General features: G+C 35.2%; 1 protein-coding gene across 2 annotated transcripts in view; it reads left to right on the top strand.

Annotated features, from left to right (window-relative positions):
- GUCY1B1 (guanylate cyclase 1 soluble subunit beta 1) overlaps positions 1 to 12,340 on the top strand; it is a 42,727-nt gene extending 30,387 nt beyond the window's left edge. For both annotated transcript variants that reach the window (XM_019733181.3, XM_074338400.2), the window contains exons 7-14: positions 1,014 to 1,130; positions 2,071 to 2,204; positions 4,680 to 4,877; positions 7,508 to 7,745; positions 8,748 to 8,888; positions 9,408 to 9,562; positions 9,899 to 10,025; positions 11,117 to 12,340. In XM_019733181.3, the coding sequence (XP_019588740.1) occupies positions 1,014 to 1,130; positions 2,071 to 2,204; positions 4,680 to 4,877; positions 7,508 to 7,745; positions 8,748 to 8,888; positions 9,408 to 9,562; positions 9,899 to 10,025; positions 11,117 to 11,140 (1,134 nt within the window). In that variant the 3' untranslated portion in view covers positions 11,141 to 12,340. The remainder of the gene's footprint in view (positions 1 to 1,013; positions 1,131 to 2,070; positions 2,205 to 4,679; positions 4,878 to 7,507; positions 7,746 to 8,747; positions 8,889 to 9,407; positions 9,563 to 9,898; positions 10,026 to 11,116) is intronic.
- Positions 12,341 to 20,765: the final 8,425 nt, after the last annotated feature.

Here is a 20,765-nt window from a genome sequence, read left to right as displayed (position 1 = left end):
CCATACTTTTTATTACATGAGAAAATGGATAGCATTCTAGTAGCAATCAACTTTCACTTATTCATTCATTGAATAAATATTCAACGGATATCTACTGTCTGAAAATAGCTTCCAAATCAACTTTTGACATTTTCAGGGAAAATAAGAGAATTGAAAAAAATGCCAAAGAGGAAAATGATAGAGATTATCATGGGGTTTAATAGAAAAAGCATCAAAGGACAACAGTTGGGATGATGATGAGAAGTTACATTTGATTTGCATTATTCAAACCCATTTGTAAAACCCTTCCTTTCTGCTTGCCAGTTACTAACTTTTGGAGTTGTACATGACAGCTATCTAAGGATACTTTTTGCTTATAATTAAAGAGACTTGATAATTCAGAATTAGCCCAAATAGGATCAGGCATAAACTTATAAATCTGGAAGCAGAATGGTGTCCTGGGCTCCTGTGCAGACTCCGCCTCTCCCTCATTGTATGACATGAATTGTGTTACTTTGCGCCTCTCTGCCTATTCTGTCTTTGTTATACAGCATGAGGATAGAGAGCACAAGAAGAACTGGAAGCCTAGTCCCTTGTCTGTTATAAGCAACCCGTTGTTATTATTATTATTATTATTATTATTATTATTAACGATCTCTTGATAAACTGTGTTTGCTGGTGGTTTTGATATTTCAATTTCATTTTAAGACATAGGTATTTCACACCTCATGCTACATTTTAAAATATATCTTTCCATTCTTTCTTCTTTGAAAATGCTTCTCTTATTTCTTAGCTTATATTGGACTATTAGTCTTCTGAATCCACATTAGGTTTTATGTACATGAAACTATTTAATGTCTATTTAATCACCAACTTGCATAGGTCAAGATGTGAGTCCATAGTTGAGGTAATTTTTCTACAAAATAATGTATTACTACATTTATATGTAATTGAGCTGGTTTAATCTAATGGTATCAAATCATTAAAAGCATTTTGAATAAGTAAGTGTTCTTTTCTTTTTATCTACATTTTAGCTCCAGCCTGGCAATTGCAGCCTCTTGTCTGTCTTCTCTCTGGTCCGTCCTCATATTGACATTAGTTTCCATGGTATCCTTTCACACATCAATACAGTTTTCGTATTGAGAAGCAAGGTAATTAAGATATTTCATTAAATGTGAGTAACAAGGTATGTTACATATTCAAAGTGTTCCGAAGGAAAAAGTAGTTACTGTGATATTCTATAAGATGGAGGAGGTATAGTGAAATCAAAGCCAAACCTCAAAAGGAGTCCTATTTCAAAGGCAATATTATTATTTTTGGTCTGCCTGAGGCACAATGGAACTCTGTCATCTAATCAGAATTAATAAAAGTAACTGTTGAGAATGCCTTGATGGCACAGCCCAGTTTTACATATTAAACCAACAGTTTTTACTTCCTGTACAGCTACAATGTCCCATTTTAGAAATCAGAGCTGATAAAAATATTATTTTTAAAGAAAAATTTCACTCACTTTCTTAAAGTGTCCAATATTCATGGTGCTATTCTTGTGGGAAAGCAAAAGTGATAAAATATTCATTCAGTTGATAATTTATGTAGTACCCAGATCTCACAGTTTCTGTCTGTGGGATTGATACAGCAAATGTGTTCTAGAGTACACATCCTTCCTACAACCCTCCCAAAGGTCTTACGTACACATACTTAATGTATTTGGAACTAACTACTGCTCTACAAATGCAGTGGTGGGGAGTTGGTTTATTCTTTGATGAAGCTTGGTGTTATATGTTGTAGCCATACTGGAAAATCAGAAATAGGATTCATTGATGCTTTAAATAAATATATTAACAGTACTACAACTACGCTTTCTGGGTTCAAAGGAGATAGTCAAGTCACTTTTCTGCAGTGATTGTAAGGGAGCTACTTCGCTTATTCTCTGGCCAAATTCTGGTGAAATGCCTTCCCCTGTTCTAACTGGTACACTTATGCTCCCTTATGGTTTGGTGGGAAGTAAAGTATGCATGTCCTTCTTTTTGCTGAATTGTTAGGTAGGAAGAGAGGTGCTAGTTATTAATGGCTATGTCTTGCCTTTTCAAGGAAGGATTGTTGGATGTAGAGAAATTAGAGTGTGAGGATGAACTGACTGGGACTGAGATCAGCTGTTTACGTCTCAAGGGTCAAATGATCTACTTACCTGAAGCCGATAGCATACTTTTTCTGTGTTCACCAAGGTAATGATTTTTAGATTAATTACCATGGTTACAGGTACGAAGGAATTCAATAACATTTTATTCAATCGTGTCTATATATTCTCAAGTGCAATTAGATTTTACAAGTCTCATCGTATATCTCTCTATGACAAGGTTAATATCATTTAACATTTGTAATAAACTCGGAAGAAAGCATGCATTCTATTTTATTTGCCATGTCTTGAACTATTTGCTGAGTGTTTATGCCATTCGATCATGTTACACCTAATCGGCAGTTAGCTAATTCTATAACTTTGTACCTTCCAAAGAGGCATCCTGTAGAAAAGCAATTCAGAAAGCATCTAATTTGGTGGTGTAAATACACTGGTTATAGCTGGCACCAAATGACTTTTCAAATTATTTCAGGATTTCAACTATTTTGTGTTAAAAAATATTTAGCTATTTCAATCAGGATACACTATTCAAAATACATTATTAAGTTGAAATTTATGTTATTTTCAATTAACAGCAGAGGGGAGTAAAACTGTAAGTTGGTGTTGTTCCAATTTGACAAAGCATTTTAACAAAAGATGCATGAGAATTCAGACTACAAAAAATGTATCAAAATTTGCTTTAGAACAATAGAAGATAACTGTGGAACTTGTTGTTAAATGATATTTTGTATATTTTTAACTTTATATAACCAAAATGTTTACACATTATTTAATAACATACTCGATAAAGGATGTTTTGGTGGCCTATTGACTCAAAATTTAATTTAAAGTCTACTTTGGTTATTTTTCATTTAAAATTACCATCAAAATTTCTGAAAAATCGAATGAACTTTGTAACAACTTCCTTTAATATTATTAAGACAGTATTAAGTCAGTATAAGATTTAGTGATGACTTTTTTCCTAAGAATATATATCATGAAAATAAAAGAGACACGATTAAGGAACATAAACTTACTTTTTTGTTAATAACCTCCATTGGTAAATTATATCTTCATCTGCCATCAAGAAGTGTTTTTTTCTTCTGCCTCTGTCCAAGTAGATCTTTAGTATAATGACAGCTTCTCAATAGGGACAATTTCTGTTTATGGCGATAAAGCTTTCTTCGGAAATAGAAACAGAAAATTTGAAGTCTGTTTGTTAATTACTATATGCAGAAATTTGTCACATAGTGAAACATTTGCAGATTATCATATGTACCAGTCCATGTGTATAGAAAGATTTGTACTCACATTAAAAAAAAAAAAGAGGTCAACTAAAAGCATTTTCATTTGAACAATAATTTCAAGAGGATTGGTTTAAATTTAGAAAACTATTAATAGTTTATTAAAATAATAATTTTTAGAAGAATAAGACATGATTTAAGTTTTCTAACTGAATATGAGCATTTTTATTTTAAGCCTATAATCTTTTTTTCTCTGCTCATGGGCAGGTCTTGTATACCAGTTGGCAGACGATCTGGCCTCTTTCCAGAGGGGTCTATTTCTGCAAGTGAGCTTTAACTTACATATGCATTTTAACAAAATGTAAGGTGACAATGTGCTTCATTAGTAAACTCTTTGATCATTTTATTTTTCTATATCGGTATGCTAATTTTTGCTTTGATTTATGGATTTTTCTATTGAGAATATATTATAGAGAGACATTTCATTAATCCAAAATTCTTCAATTAAATCTCAACTCAATTAGGTCATTTTAGAAAACTGATTATTGTGAAGACCCAGAAGTAATTACTTTGCATTTTAAAAAACCATACCAATAAAATAGCTGTCAGGCATTTTCACCAAAGTATAAATTTTTCAAAAGCAACTTTTTACTTATCAGAGCTTCACTGAGTCGATAAGCATTATTATATTGTTCTAAAAATGGCTTAAGTTGCAAAGATGCATGAAATTTAGAAAGTTTAAGTATTGTTTCGAATAAATGAGAAACATTTGTCAAAGAAAATAGAAGAAATTAGAACCAGAAGTAAGAGTAATATACAAATATATGTCAGAAAGTCTTAAAGACACAAAATGTTTATTGAAGATGGATCATAAGTCTGGTTGTAAACTTTTAATTTTCATGTTTAGAGGGAAAAGCAACCAGTTGCAAGAGTCATGGAATTCATAAGGCAGAAATGAACTCAAAAGAAACACAATTGTCTCTGCTAAAGAGAGTAAAGATAAATTCTTCATCTCTTGATAATGAGGAAAAACTAATGAAGCACAGCCTTGTGTTAAAAACCTGAGCAGGTTTCATATTCTACCTTATCTTTCAATTTAGGCTGATGGCATCAGAAAACGCAATTTGGCAAAAATGCATTTTAAATTCATGGTTCTTTGATAGATTTTTAAATCTCTAAAAGAACGGAGTCACAGTCTTCACGAGATTGTCCAAATTTTTTTTTTCTTTAGCCTGAGAAGCTTTGGAATGGTAGGGATTATATTCCCTGACAGTAATCAAGGTTGGTGTTGTCATGTGGACAAGTTGGACTGATGTTACCTCATCTCTCTGTGCAAACAGTGTGATGAATCTGGACGATTTGACAAGGAGAGGTCTGTATCTAAGTGACATCCCCCTGCACGATGCCACGCGTGATCTCGTTCTTTTGGGAGAACAATTCAGAGAGGAATACAAACTGACTCAAGAACTGGAAATCCTGACAGACAGGCTGCAGCTCACGTTAAGAGCCCTGGAAGATGAAAAGAAAAAGACAGACACGTAAGTATGTAAGCTTGTGGTTAAAGAAAGGCACAATTGTTAGGCATCGTATCTTGTGACTGTACTATAGTGAAGATTGAGAATCAGACTGAAAAGTTATGGATGCCATTGTATTCTGGAGTAGTAGATTACCTCTTCCACAGCACTTAAAATGAAATTATGCATACAGACATAAATCAGTCTTAGTGGTAGTGGGAATGTGTCTTCTATTTTTGCAAACTGAGCTGAAGGAATATATGTCAATACATCTCTCTGAAAATCATTAGGATAATTCAAATGCATCAAGTCTGACTATCCATTAATTCATTCATTCATTCCTGTACACAAGAAATATGTACCGAGCACCCTCTGTATGCCAGAGGTTGGCCAAGTGCTGCGGGTTACACTGAGCACTGAACTTAGGATTGGCCATTATATTTGAAAAGATTTCTTTTCTTGGACTCTGAGTTATTTTAGGTCTTGGCTGGTATGAATCTGACAAATGGTAATGTCATCTGTAATGACAACAATTATATCTGTAAAGACAAACATTAGCAAAAAACATAAAACTATTGTTTTGCTATGAGTGGTAGATCAAATTATGAAATATTGGACAAGTAACATTAAAGATAATGCTGCATTTTCAAGTAATTCATTGAAACAAATACACACTGCGCATACTACTTGGCCTTGCTTGCATATATTAAAAGGACTAAGTCACTGACACTCATAAGATATTTTACCCATTGTGTGTTCATTTTTCACATTTATATTATAGGAAGTTATCTAGTTGGAGAATTGAACTGATCTGCTTTACTTCCAGAGGGATGTGCTTTACTTCCACTCTAGTTGAACACTCAGAATAGTGGTAATAGCATTATTCTCTATACGTTTCTTGCACTGATACATACAGAGTTGCCCATGGATGGATGCTGTGCCCACACAGAAACACATCAGTTAACCATTTAATAGCATAGATACACATTTTAAGAAAGGAAAAAACTGTATTATAATTACACTGATGGTAAAAACTTTGAGCACCTCTTGTAATTGCAGAAGTCAAACGTGACTTCCTGACTCGTATTCATCTTTTGTTATCAGTATATATTGAGTATTACAATTTTAATACAGCTTTTTCCTTTCTTAAAATGTGTATACAGTTTCTTGGCACTCTCTGTATATTTTTTGATCAAACCATTTTGTGGAAGACCTTCTGGGGAAGGTTGAAGTGCTGGGAAAACAATGGGATCCAATGTCCTGGGATCTCCCCTGAGGCCGAGATCTCCCCTGCTTCCAGCCTCCAAAAGTATCCATAGCTTTTTAATTCACTTGTTTGGTCTTTGTATACTGAAGCTGAAAGCTGTGTTTAGTTTCTTTTGACCACTTAACATTCCTCATGGTCCTAAACTGACCCCCTTAATCTATCCAGGTAATTTTGCAAATTTCAGAAAATATATGGGGCAAGCCGCTGAAATTCCTCCCACTGCTTGAAAAACAACTCAAACTGTATGTTGTGTTGGGATGTGTTACAACTTTAACCATGAACAATATCACATTTTTGGAGCTTGTAAGAGTACTTAGGACACAGGTTCAAAGTCATATGGGTTTGTAAGTTACTCAGTGTCCTGCTCTGGCTGCTACGTTAGAAAACCACCGAGGTTATGTTTTGTTTGTAGATATTTGTTTACCAAGATGATTTAATTATAAACCATTCATTATTGATTTTCTTTTGTGCTCAGGAGTTCTGTTCACATTTTAAAATTCAAATATAGCTTTAAAATATTTTATACATTGTTTAAAAGTTAAAAATGAAAGTATGGGGAAATTCCACTAAAGTTAGGAAAAACAATGAGAGCTCGGCTTTATCTGCACATTAACTTTCTCTGGCTATAGAGAGGAAAAAAGGAGGAGGCATCATTTGTTCCTCTAAGTCCTGATGCCAAGAGCCCTTAGGTCTCCCTTTTTCTGCTTCTCTCCCTGTAAATCCATCAGTAGCCATCCTTCTCCTGTTGCGTTTACCACATGTGTCCCCTCAGGACGATCCCTGATGCCACTGTAGTAGTCTCAGTGTTGCCTATAGAAGGAAATCTTTTCTTGTCTAGACCAATTTCCCCCGGTCTTACTAGTTTCTTCCACAGAAGAGTGAAGCATGCATGAGATGGAGAGAAATCTGCTTCTTTCAATACTACTTTGCAACAATTGGGATACATTTCTTACTCCTGAGAAATAACCATGCCCCTGACATTGTGCTATTTATATACAGTGTTTTAAGTGCTGGTAATGACGACTTCCATATTGTGATTATCATAATAGGAGGGTCAGATTACAGGACTAGCAATCCAAACTTTGACTTCCTATGGCAGTCCTTTGTCTATATGTTTGTTTCACTTATTTTGATTTGCTATGAATTGGTTTGGCCTTGGGGACGTTTTATGTGATTAAAACAGACAAATGATTTATATTGTCTGTATGTCTTATTTTTTACTTATTAGTATGGCTAATATTTACTACTAATTTTAGAAGGCCTCCTATAAAAATCCAGGCCTTTACAGTACGAATGACATTGATGTTCTAGGAAATGGCCAGGTGAAGCACTACAACTATTCCCAGCATTTCTAACCATGCCTTTTTTTCTGAATCCCACCAAATAGGTTGCTGTACTCTGTCCTTCCTCCATCCGTGGCCAATGAACTGAGACACAAGCGTCCAGTGCCTGCAAAAAGATATGACAATGTGACCATCCTCTTCAGTGGCATTGTGGGCTTCAATGCTTTCTGCAGCAAGCATGCATCTGGAGAAGGGGCCATGAAGATTGTAAACCTCCTCAATGACCTCTATACCAGATTTGACACCCTGACTGATTCCCGGAAAAATCCATTTGTTTATAAGGCAAGTCCTGACCACCAGGTAATGCAGTGCCGTTCAGACACCTCCCTCCAGAGGCACTGCGGTCAGCGTTCTCTGGCTGGAGCTTTGGTATATAGGAAGACCCCCATGTATTCAATATTTACCACTATCTTAAAGATCCACTTCTTGTTCTAAAAGGTTCTCTTCCTTGTAACCAAGATGAATGGAGCAGATGATGCCCTAATTGAAGTGAAATGTTCAGCAGCTTTTTTTGCACTTACATTCACGCATCTGTGCTGGTTGTTTATCACACATAATATAAACATGGCATTCATTTTAGTGCTCTGTAAGAGACATGCTTACTGAAATACATAAATGCTTTGTACGGTAAAGAAGTCGTGGAGAATGAGAAAGGGGCTGGGATTTTAGATAATATCAACTTGAAGATAAACATTTACAAAGCATTTCTGACTTTGGTTTCAATTAGAAAAAAATATATATAATATTGGAAAAATGAAGTCAGTGGAATATTGCTTCATAAAGGAAAGAATGTTAACTAAACCATCTCCAGGCATCTGGAATAATATAAGTGCCACAAGAACTATTTATTTTATAGTCGTTTTTCCGAGGTACAGTGTAACACTTGGTGAGCACATCATAAAAATAAATGGTTAATGACCATGATAAATCATTGAACTTCAGGCAGTGGCTCTTGTGCCATGAAAGCATCACTGTTTTAGGGTGAAACAAGGCAATACATTGTTCTACTGAATTCTAAGGGTATCTGAGGTGAGAAACTAGAACTTACAAGACGAAAAAGAATACCATGTCTGTATCTGCCTGTAATCAAAGACCTCAAGAGCCATGTGTGTAAATTTCAAATGTTTACAAGGTTTCATCTTGGAGTTGAAAGCCTTAAAATTTTTAGAGAATTAAGGGAGAAGATAGTTTAAAGTTACTGAAAGCCTTGGACAAATATTTTTGTATAGGGGCAACAAATGAAATAGTCTTGTTTATGCTAACCAACCTCTAAATATGTGTTAGGTGGAGACTGTTGGTGATAAGTATATGACAGTGAGTGGTTTACCAGAACCATGCATCCACCACGCACGATCCATTTGCCACCTGGCCTTGGACATGATGGAAATTGCTGGTCAGGTTCAAGTAGATGGGGCATCTGTTCAGGTTAGTAAATAAAGTAAATATAATAATAATGGTAGTAGACCTCTGTGGACAACTGATTCATATCTTGACCAGACAGTCATTAACTACGTATAGGAAGGGCATCTTCACAAGAAACACTGCAATATTTTATTGAGCCCGTTGTATTGCATTCTTTCACGGAGATGGCAAATCTCTCCATCTATCGACATCAGCTAGTCTGTTTCACGTACTGAAAATCATGAGAATGAGATGAAACCTCCTATCCTTTCTGGTTTATTTTTAAAAAATCTCTTTCCTATGTCTCATGTAAGTTGCCAGATTCACATCTTTGAAATCGTCAGACTTTAGGAAAGGAATATTTCTCTTAGAAAACAGATTTTGTGAAGGTTTTGATTTTGTCTGTAATATATACTTGGGAGTTTTTCTCGAGAATTCTTATGATTCTTATATGACGACTCTACATTGTTCTGTAATATAAAATAAGCCTGTATTAGTGTACTAGGGATTGACATTATTAAAGCAAAGCTTTGATTTCTGCAGATAACAATAGGGATACATACTGGTGAGGTCGTTACAGGTGTCATTGGACAGAGGATGCCTCGGTATTGTCTGTTTGGAAACACTGTCAACCTCACAAGCAGAACAGAAACCACTGGAGAAAAAGGAAAAATAAATGTGTCTGAATATACATACCGGTAAGAGAACATGTTTTGGTATTTATTGATTTGCAAGGAAAATGTCTTTTTGCCTGTGGTGTCAATGATTTTTGTTACCTTGAAGCAGTTAACCACCCCTGCCCTCAGGATTGTTTATTTTTTATTTGAGAAGATTTTGTCATTAGTGACACTGTAAAAGATTCCACAGCATCTTAGGAATTCCTGAGATGTCCATTGTGCCTAAAACCTTGAGTTACCTGTCAATACAATGTTAGTGTCTCTCTGGGCTGCGTTGATTTATCTTTCGTACATGTCGCTTTCTCCATGCACCCATTGTCCGTACGTCTCTCCCAATCCCTGTCCCCTGACTTTCAGATGTCTCATGATGCCAGAAAATTCAGACCCGCAGTTCCAGCTGGAGCACAGAGGCCCAGTGTCCATGAAGGGCAAGAAAGAGCCAATGCAAGTTTGGTTTCTATCCAGAAAAAATGCAGGAACGGAGGTATGATCAATCAGAGCCTACTTCTTTTCTTCAAGGCAATCTATACATATGAGAGCTAAATCATAATCGTTGAAAATATGTTTCATTGGAAAAGCATTCTTACTTACAGAAATGAACGCTTAAGTAAAGCCGTAGAAATACTGCACAATTAATGAGCCAGTTCTTAGCGGATACTTTATGGTTACCAGCTTTTGTCCACTCATGAAATTTGAACCAAAAACACTGGCTGGAGAAAGTCTGTGTTTTTGTTCTCCCTCCATCATCTGGCCCAAACTCAGCTGAGGCGAGTGGGCTGTGAGGGACTCCCCTGGCTTTCAGCCCTCAAGGTGTTCTGCGATCACCATTAGCATTTCTTCACCATGAAGCTTCAGATCCTACGAAGGGCCAAACTATCTTCCTGTGAAGTGTTTGGGGATCTTTGGAAGTCCTGGTCCCTTGTGTGTTTTTCCTAGAGAGAAGAGTGACTTGTAATTTCCCAGAATCCAAGTGATTCTGTGGGGAAGCTTTAGGTTCATGCTAGTACTTATGATGGTCGTACTCCAGCCAGAACCCATGTGCTCCCGCAGATCTCAGAACATCAGGGCTCCAAACCGGAACCCTGTGGCTGAGTGCCTGAGGGCTTGTATACACAGGTCATGCCCAGCCTTTTCCCACTCACAATGTGTTGCGTCAACAACAACTTTGACATTTGTTCCCCTATTGATGTGTTGATTCTTTAGAGAGTGTGAGACTACTTGATTATATTTTTTTCCTGTATGCATACCATTCCCTAAAAATGCTGTCACAGTATAACAAATCCCAAAAGGAAAGGAACACCAAGTTTTAAAATATTTGTCTTCATTCAGCTGTTTTAACTTTCAATAATTTACTTATGGTTTTGGTATGCTTACTAATGTTCTTCTGATAAACTGTATGTCAAGTGTCGGTCATTTTAATTGGGTGGCCCTGTTTCAAGCAATTACGGTGGGAATAATTTAGAAAGACTAGATATAAATGCAGATCACAGTCTTATAGAAAAAAATAAAAAGTTGAGAGTACTACAAGCTTTATTATCTCTGAAAATTAATCCCTTGTTTCTTCTACTTTTTAAGGAAACAAAGCAAGATGATAACTGAATCTTGGACTGTGGAAGGAAGGAGACCGAGATTAGGTTCTGGTTATCCTCTAACAACACAGCAAGGCGAGCAATTGTTACCTATGGATACAGAATTTTGCTTCATCCGTTTCAATTATCCCAAGCTTTTCTCCTAGGTATATCTTTCACTATTCATTATTCAACTTTAACTCTGCTTTTGATTCTTTACAAGGTTTAATATATTATCTAAAGTTTGGCTTTAGATGTGGATGATATGCGCTTCATGTGTCTTAAAATCTACTGCAAGCATTACCTAACATGGTAATTAGCAAGTAGTAGGCACCCAATAAATATTTGTTGAATTGAATTAAATGAAACAGAACAGTATTTGGCCATGTGTATACAGACTGTGGTTTACCAAATCTGTTTCGTGTTCCATATATATGTATGCATATGTATATTTTAATGACTATAACGTATAACAAACTTTATATCGTCTTGGTGTATATCATTATAGAAATGATTTTCTAAAGAAGTGAATTCTAAGTTTTAGGGGAAAAAGTGGTTTATTTTCAGACTCCCATGCTAAGAAAATAGTGACTATTTTGAAGTGTGCTAATTTCCCTTCAGAAATGCAGAATACACATTTCTGTGATTAAAATATTTGGTTGCTCATTCACATCATGTGGCAATTATAATTCCTCTAAAATGCTATCATTTTTATTGTATCCCTTAAATCTCATTGTATCTTATTAAATCTTATCTACTGTATTTTATTAAATCTCATTAACTACATGAAGCTGTTACAGAAAGTGGCACTGTTTCCCATTTAGCTATTACATTAGCTTGGGATCCATGATAGGGACTAACCACATCCTAGAATAAAGCTGGAAGCACTGTGGGGACATTCTGTTAATCAGAGTGGACTTTTATTCCCAGAAATGAGCTGCTTTTTCTTAGCTTAGAAGAATGTGATTATATCCAGGGCATCATGTTTGGAAAACTTAGTTTAAACTAATTTCGACATAGAATGCATTCCCATTGGAATAATTGGCCTGTTGCTCTTAAATGTCTCTGATAATTTATTAATATCTCTCTTTATAAAATATAGTGCCACTACTTTTGTGTAAAAATGTTTGTCTTTAAATTTAGTGTTTCATATCAACACATCAATATATATGTATAAATGTTCCATGTTAATGTGTAAAACAATCTGCAATAAATTATTTTTTTCCACTTATCTCTAGACAGTTTTTACTTCAACAAAAATGATACGTTGTCATTTTATTAATGCTAAATACGTTTTATGATTTAACCTGATCAACATTTAGGTTAATTTTAATTCACTGCTATTATAAAGTTTAATGGCTCCCCTTAGATAAGCATATCCTCAAATGCTACTTTTCTTTAATACCAACAAAATGACAGAAACAAGTCTAGACTGGGGGTGGGGAGGGGGTGCACAGATAAATAATGCAATGACATCAGCTCTTGAAGTCCTCACAAGCTTTTAAGGGTGAAAGATTACATATACATATAATAAAAATGTGGTGTTTGTAGTGATAAGACATATTCAAGATACAGAAAGAATACTTACAGAATGAGATACGAGAGGATAGGGTAGGGTGGGAATAGGAGGAGGTAGGGAGGCCAGTTGGGTTTTATGATGGTCTAGTTTAAAGATAAATTAAAGTCATGGAGGCAAAAGACCTGTATCTCTTCCAGTAATCTACACTCAGTGCCTCCATTTCTGTCCTGTTTAATCCTCCGATGAAGTGTGTTCTCTGTACATTGAGCTTGCTTTGCCTAAGGTCATCTTCCTAATTTCTAAATTCAGTGAACACTAATCATTTGATTGGCCCTGATAATTACTTTATGGAATCCCTTAAAAGGTTATTATTGTTCTCTTTTTACAGTTTCTGTGAAAGTATTTCCCAAACACTTTTTGGTGAGCATTGTAAAACACAAAGAAACATTAAAGATTTGTACAGGGTACAACCACACACCTACTACCTAGATTCTACAATTATTAAAAAATTGCTGTATTCTGACAATTTTATTTTCTAGCTTTCTGGAGTCTGTTGGATTCCTTTTTTATTATTATTGAGATACAATTCAGATACTATAAAATTCACTCTTTTAAGATGTGCAATTCAGTAGTTTTAGTATATTCAAAGGTTGTATAACCATCTAATTGCAGAATATTTTTCATTACTTCAATAACACATCTGTAACCATTAGCAGTCACTCCCAATTAACCTTTTCTCTCAGCTCATACCAACCATTAATCTACTTTCTGTCTCTAAGGATTTGCCTATTCTGAGCATTTCATATTGTGATGTTATAATTTATAATAAGAAATATGTATTTGATTTTTCTCTCTGTCCTAGTTTCTGGCATAAGCTTCTTAGACCTCTGGAATTTCCTAAGTGATGAGAACAACAAAGGTTTCTTTTCTTATGTTAATGGATGGCTTTTGGATTGCACCTAAGGATGGGGGCTGGTTTCCGGTGTGATCAGAGGGTTGGAACTTTCAGTTCCCCCCACCTCCGCCTCAGACTTCCTGGGAGGGAAGAGGGGCTAGAGATGGAATTCCTTAGCACTGGCCAGTGATTTAATCACTCATACTAATGTAAGGAAGGCTCTATAAAATCCCGAAAGGACCGGTTGGAGAGCATCCAGATTGGTGAATTTGTGGAGCTGCAAGGAGAGTGGTGTTCTTGGAAAGGGCATTGAAGCTCTGTATCTTTTCTCCGTACCTTGCTCTATGCATCTCTTCCATCTGGCTGTTCCTGAGCTATATTTTTCTTATAATAAAACAGTAATCTAGTAAGTGCAATGTTTCTCTGAGTTTGTGTGCCTCTAGCAAATTAATGGAATGCAAAGAGGGGGTTGTGGGAACCTTGAATCTATAACCATTTGGTCAGAAGCACAGGTGACAACCTGGATTTGCAATTGGCCTCTGAAGTGGGTGCAGAATTCTTAAAGGGGAAAAAAATTACTTATCTGCCTACCTCTAAGTATGTTTTTCTTTTTGCTGCCCTTACTAATGGCTTTTGGAACCTCTGGAGGGTGGCAGAGAATGCTGTTTAGAATCGAAGTCTGGAAAAGAACCGAGAAGAACACAGGGTCTCTCAGAGAAGTTCATTTCACCATCTTGGTTCCCAAATGACTGTCAACCTGTGTTCAACCTTGAATTCATCTCTCCCACCAGCCCTTAGGTTCAAAGGTATGTCATAAAAATAATTATTTGTACCTCACTATGACCATTTATGTAACATAGAATTTCTTTACACATATCTTGTTCCGAATTTCACCCAAATATTTCCTGCAACTTCTGTAGGAAGTTGTGTAAATTTGTTAAAATAGGCAACTTGTAATAGAAGCTATTTGCATAGAATTATTATAGGCAAACTAAATTGTGTCTAGTTCATGTTAAAAGCTATCAAATACAAATAAGAAAGTACTGTTATTTACAAGGAGAAAATTGGAGAACCTTCTACTTTACATCAATAAAACATGTGTTTAAATGATTCTTCCTTGCTACTTCTCCTGTATTAGAGAGAGGAAATATAGGGTAGATTAAAAAACAAACAAACAAACAAAAAATAAAACAGCACAGAACATACTGGACAGAGTCAAGGACCTGAGTCCAGTTCCGGCAAGGCCAGCCCTGCAGCTTTGACATTTACCTTCTTAGGATTCAGTTTCTTACTCTGTAAAAAAAAGGAGCTAGACAAAATGATAGCTAAAGTTAATCCTTGCTCCAAAATTCCATCATTTCTTTGGTAAAAATTCCATAGTGATGCTATGACTTTGGCCTGTCCTTTTTGGGAATACTTAGAAAGACAATCTAAACTCTTAATAGTGCTCTCTTTAATAATCTAGAAACACTGAAATACTCATAGATCAACTGAGGGATTTTAAAGCTAATCTCTAAGAAATAAACAAATCTGAGGCAAACACCTGGTCAGGACTTTTGACTCCAAGCTAAAATCAGAATGACTAATCAAGATTATAATCCAGTGTATAAGAGTATTAAAGTATGTGTTTCTATTAAAAATTGGCCCCATAATATTTATCTAATTATGTCTCCTAAGTTCAAAGTCCTTAATAAAAGAGTTGTGTTTTTGATTCTCTAATAATAAGGGGAGAAAATGTAACTCTATTTTAAACAGTCATCCTTTTGAATAGAAAATAATGTCTTAAAAAATTAAAGACAGGAAGTATCAGTGAGTGTTACATAGAGAATTTTTAAAATTATTGCTAATGACATTTATTGCCCATTTTGTAATAACAAACCACTGCCCTTTAAAAAGAGAAATCCATAGCCAAGATATGGGAACAATCTAAGTGTCCATCAATGGCTGAATGGATAAAAATGTGGTACACACACACACACACACACACACACACACACACACACATAATGGAGTATTATTCGGCCTTTAAAAAGAAGGAAATGCTGCTATTTGTGACAACCTGGATGGACTTTGAGGGCATTACGTTAAGTGAAATAAGTCAGACACAGATAGACAAATATTGCATGATCTCACTTATGTGTAGAATCTAAGACAGTTGAAGTCATAGAATCTAAGACAGTTGAACTCATAAAGAGTAGAAGCATGGTTACTAGGGGGCAAGGGTTGGAGGAAATGGGGAGATGTTGGTTAAAGGGTACAACCTTTCAGTTATAAAATGAATGAGTTCTGGAGTCCTAATGTACAGCGAGATGACGATAGTTAATCATAATGATACACTTGAAATTTGCTAAAAGGGTAGAACTTAAATGTTCTTACCACACACACAAAAAGGTAAAATGTGTGAAGTGATAACTAGGTTAATTAGATTCATTGTGGCAGTCACTTCACATTGTATATATATGTCAAAACATCATATTGCACCTCTTAAATATGTGCAATTTTTATTTGTCATTTATATCACAGTAAAGCTGAGGAAAATTATTTTAATAACAAAAATAAATTTAAAGAAATATGTAAATGAATTTGTGTTTTTTTTTTTGCATCACATGAAGAAACTTGAATATAATTGATATATATCCATGCAATCATAAAGTTCTGGCCAACCGCAACACCAAGACCTGACATTGTAACAGCACACAGTTTTGAATATATTAGTACAAATAACATAATCAAGAGGATTTCAGTTGTTTTTGTGTAAACATCATTGCAGTGTAAGGCCTAAGCTGAACCAGCGATTGATTCCTCTTCTCCTGGGCAACTGGGACTCTGCGTGGGACCAGGCAGTGGTCCTGGAGGAGTGAGGAGTTTGTATCCTGGAATCTGAGACAAGGTGAAGGCATGGCCTGAAGAAAGTTATCAGTCTCAGGAAGTAAGTAGAATTAAAATTTAGGATCTGACAAGAAAGCCTCGTGGTCTGTCAAAAGAAGCCAGTAACTCAGAGAGTTAGAGGCAGGAAAGATTTGGGAGTTTAGTATGTCTGGAGTCCAAAGCCTTTTGCAGGGTGTCAGTTTATGTGTGCAGTGATGTTTTTGGTACATATTTTTTCAATGATTTTATATCCTCAATTTTAACTTTACAACAGGGTATTACATAATGAGGTGGTCGTAATTCCTTGATGTATTAGAATAACTATGTTTTCCTCTAAAGCACAGTATTTTATTTATTTTTTGTCTTTTTAGAAATTTAGCATGGTTGAATAGAAATATAATGTCAGACATAAAAATGAGTCACATATGACACGTGAAATTTTAAATTTAAAAATGTCTAGTAGACATAGTTAAAAACATAGAAACAGGTGAAATTGATTTTTAAAATATATTTTATTTAACCCAATATGCCTAAAATGCTGTGATTTCAACATGTAATCCATATAAAAATTATTAATAAATCATTTTGCATTCTTTATTTCATCCTAAGACTTTGAAACCCAGTACATATTTTATACTTGCAGTACATCTCAATTCAGACTAGTGTTAACAGATAAACTAAGAGTTGATTTGAATAAAAAAATCCACTTAAGAGTTTATTTGAGCAGAAATCCATTCCAATCGGGCAGCACCGTACTAGAAATAGCTCCGCCAACAGGAGCTGGGAGAGGAGACTTCTATAGAGTAAGAAAAGTATTGATTAGCTATAGTTTAAAGCCTAGTTGGCTGTTTGTGATTGTTTATCCTTAGGTTTCAATATCATAACATTGAAGCATTTTCAGTCAGATTTGGGGTTGTTTATCTACACTGCCACAGCATCAGAGCCATATCAGTCTAGTAGCCCTCTTGTTTAATTAATTTAACATCATCCACTTTTCCAGTGTTCAATGTTAGATATACAGGAAATGGATTAGATCGTACGTAAATAATGAATAGTCATTTACATTTTTGATTGTTTTGTTTCCTCCTTGTCAGCACATTGAGTCATATCTTTTTGTTCCTAAAAAGAAAACAAACAAACCAAAAACAAACAAACAAACAAAAACATATCTGAATAGTTGAAGGTGACAGTGGCCATTGGGTAAACAAAAGTGTTTATTCATTTTAATTTATAATGTCTAGTTTTGAATAGAACATTTCTTTTACACTTAAACACTATGTACTAAAACATAATGTAGATGGTGATAAGAAGAGTAACAAAGGAAAATGAGTCCTCAGGGATTTTTAGAAAAAATATTTAAGAAAAAAAGAATTAGACCTATTTTTTATAAGTTCCTAACATTAGCAACTTCATGTTGTGAGATGATAAAGGACCTTACATTTTCACCTGACTATTCTTTTGCATTTTTTCACAAGAAGTAATTATAAAGCTTTAGGCAGCACCTATTATCTTTGACAAAGCTAAGACTATTTATAAAGCTCTAACTCATCATTCAGTTACCACCCACATTCCATTTCTCCTTTATTTGTATTCTTGCTAAAAGTTGTTCTTTCCTTGTAGACCCAACCTACTATTTTTGCACTTGACAGGAATATTATCAAAGTATTAACTAAAAAAGAATTATGCAAAAGATGGCTGCTAGAAGTTTTGCGCACTTGTGTACAAATGAACAATTTTTACTTGATTTATTGTTAACAAAATGTCCTAGAACTGTATGAACTCTTCAGATTTTACTGGGAGGAAATGTTCCTACCATACTGAGTACATGCCCTTCTCTGTGAGTTTTCCAAATGTTGTTTTTAATTTATCAACTTCTGAGATTTGAAATGCTTTCATACTCTTTAATTGCCTTTGTTGACATGTAAAGACCTTTCAAAAAAGGACTTACTTTAAAAATAGTGTTAACACTATAATAAAAGTTACAAAACTCCTTTTTAAAAATGTGCATTTCCTTAAATGTTGTACTGCATTGTAACTGCTAATGGAATTTAGTGGACATGAAAATCTTGAGATAAGGGGTGATCAGAATCCCTGTTGCCTCTCAAACTCACAGCAAAACCTATGGCACCAGATGGCAATAGGGGAACATCACCGAAATAAACTAGTGCCCCCACACGCCCAACATTCTTTCAAACATTTTGCATATGCCTAATCCTTGTAGCAACCCTTTGAGTAAATACTCTTATTATAACCTCCATTTTACATAAACGGTAAACTGCAGCACATAAACTTTGGGTAAGTTGCCAAAAGTCAAACAGAGTGTGAGTGGAAGAGCCCATAACTATACACGCAACAAATGTCAGAGCCTATGCTTTCAACACCAGCATTGTCTGAGCTCTCAGATTCTAGGAGAGCAAAGTAGCTGGCAAGTGGTGAGTTTTTGTGAGTGTTTTATTAGATGACTGTGTGTGAAGTAATAAAGTTCAAGTTGGACAAAAGGTCAAGGAGTATAAAGATGATACGGTTTTGCCCCTAAATCTTGCCACAAACACTGAAGAGCAGGATTTGGAGGCCTGGGGTGCAGGAAAGGGGCAAAAACAGGTGTAGAGAAGGGGAACATGATAAAACTTGACGTGGGTCACAGGCAGCAGTCATAAGGCAAGAAGAAGACAACCCATATGCTATGGAGTAGGAAAAGTGTCATGATAGTAATTGGGTAAACTGGTAATCTACCGTGTTTCCCCGAAAATAAGACCTAGCCGGACCATCAGCTCTAAGGTGTCTTTTGGAGCAAAAATTAATACAAGACCCTCTATTATATTATATTATATTATATTATATTATATTATATTATATTATATTATATTATATTAATTTATTATATTATATTACAATTATATTATATTATGACCCGATCTTATATTATAGTAAAATAAGACCGGGTCTTATATTGATTTTTGCTCCAAAAGATGCATTAGAGCTGATGGTCCAGCTAGGTCTTATTTTCGGGGAAACACGGTAAGTATAGAAGGCTGATATGCTGCCTGAAAACCAGATTGGCTCTTGAGTTTTCAGGTTGCAGGACTGATTAATTCCAATAGTGAGCTCCAATGGGTTATAGAAGTAAGGAAAGAATGTCATTGACTGTATCCTTCCCGTAAGGCATCAGCTGAAAGTGCTGGCTCCGTGGATAGGAGGAAATCCTCTGTAAAGCTGGTTAACCTCACTCTCCTTCACCCTGCCTCCATCGACTAGCATTTTCATTTTATTTATGAGGGTGGCTCACCAAGGGAAGTTTTTAAAAAATGTTTCTTTCTAAGGTTTCTAACAAGGTCTCCCAGAAATATAGAAGAAATGTCCCTGATTTTTCATCCTAAATTAGGTCTGTGTTTCCATAGTACCTGGGCATAACCAATTGCCATTGTTCTATCTACTCTAACTCTGATGACTTGTCTTCTTGTCAAATTGACTTATATGTACTCATATTTACTCATTAGTCCCCACAGCTCAACAGATACCTGGAATTAAACTATCCTATAATTTCAGTTAGGAGATTCCCTTCGCTATAAAATAGTGTTTGAGTACTTAAAAATAACTCACTGTGTTACTCTTCACTTAGTGTAATAGAAAATTTTCTTTTTCTCAAAATATGCTTAGGGAACAACACTGTATATGTGTTTTTAGTATTTTTCCATATATATATATATATATATATATATATATATATATATATATATATATATATATATATGTTTGTTTAAAAATAACACAGTTTTGTATCCTTCCCTTTTTGTTCAATATCATATGTAAGCATTTTTCCGCATCTTTAAATTTTTTCGTAGAGTGGATATATACTGTTTGTTTAAAATTTCATCTTGTGGATGGACCATGATTTTCTTAACCAGATTAGCATAGCCAGGCATCAGCACTCAGTTAGAAGCTGGACGGACTGAGTAGCAAGATCCAGTTCATTTTTCTCGTGTATGTCAGTTACTATGATGAAGTGGGACCTACCTGTTCATTCAACACATATTAATTGAGCTCACATGATTTGCTAGATTCTGGTCTGAGAGCATGAGTTCAATCAATGACAAATGGATAGAGTTCCTTTTCCCCTGGGAGCCTACATTTTAGGAGCAGAGGGAGACAGGCAATAAACCATAACTTTAATAAAAAAAAGTAAATTAAATGACAGAGGGTGATGCACTCTATGAGATAAAGACAAAGAACAGAATAAGGGTGATCAGGAGGGCAAGAATGGGAGAGAGGTTACTTGCCATTTGAAAATGAAAGTCGATGTTGGCCTCAAAGAGAGGAACGTAAGCAAATAGTATTTGAATGGTGACAGGAAATTGTGCAAATATTTGAAAGAAG

This window comes from Rhinolophus sinicus, chromosome 15 (assembly GCF_057876585.1).
Source record: "Rhinolophus sinicus isolate RSI-liver-muscle chromosome 15, RSI-T2T, whole genome shotgun sequence".
NCBI lineage: Eukaryota > Metazoa > Chordata > Mammalia > Chiroptera > Rhinolophidae > Rhinolophus > Rhinolophus sinicus.
The sequence above is the reverse complement of the archived record's forward strand: the minus strand, read 5'-3'. Positions and strand labels throughout refer to the sequence as shown.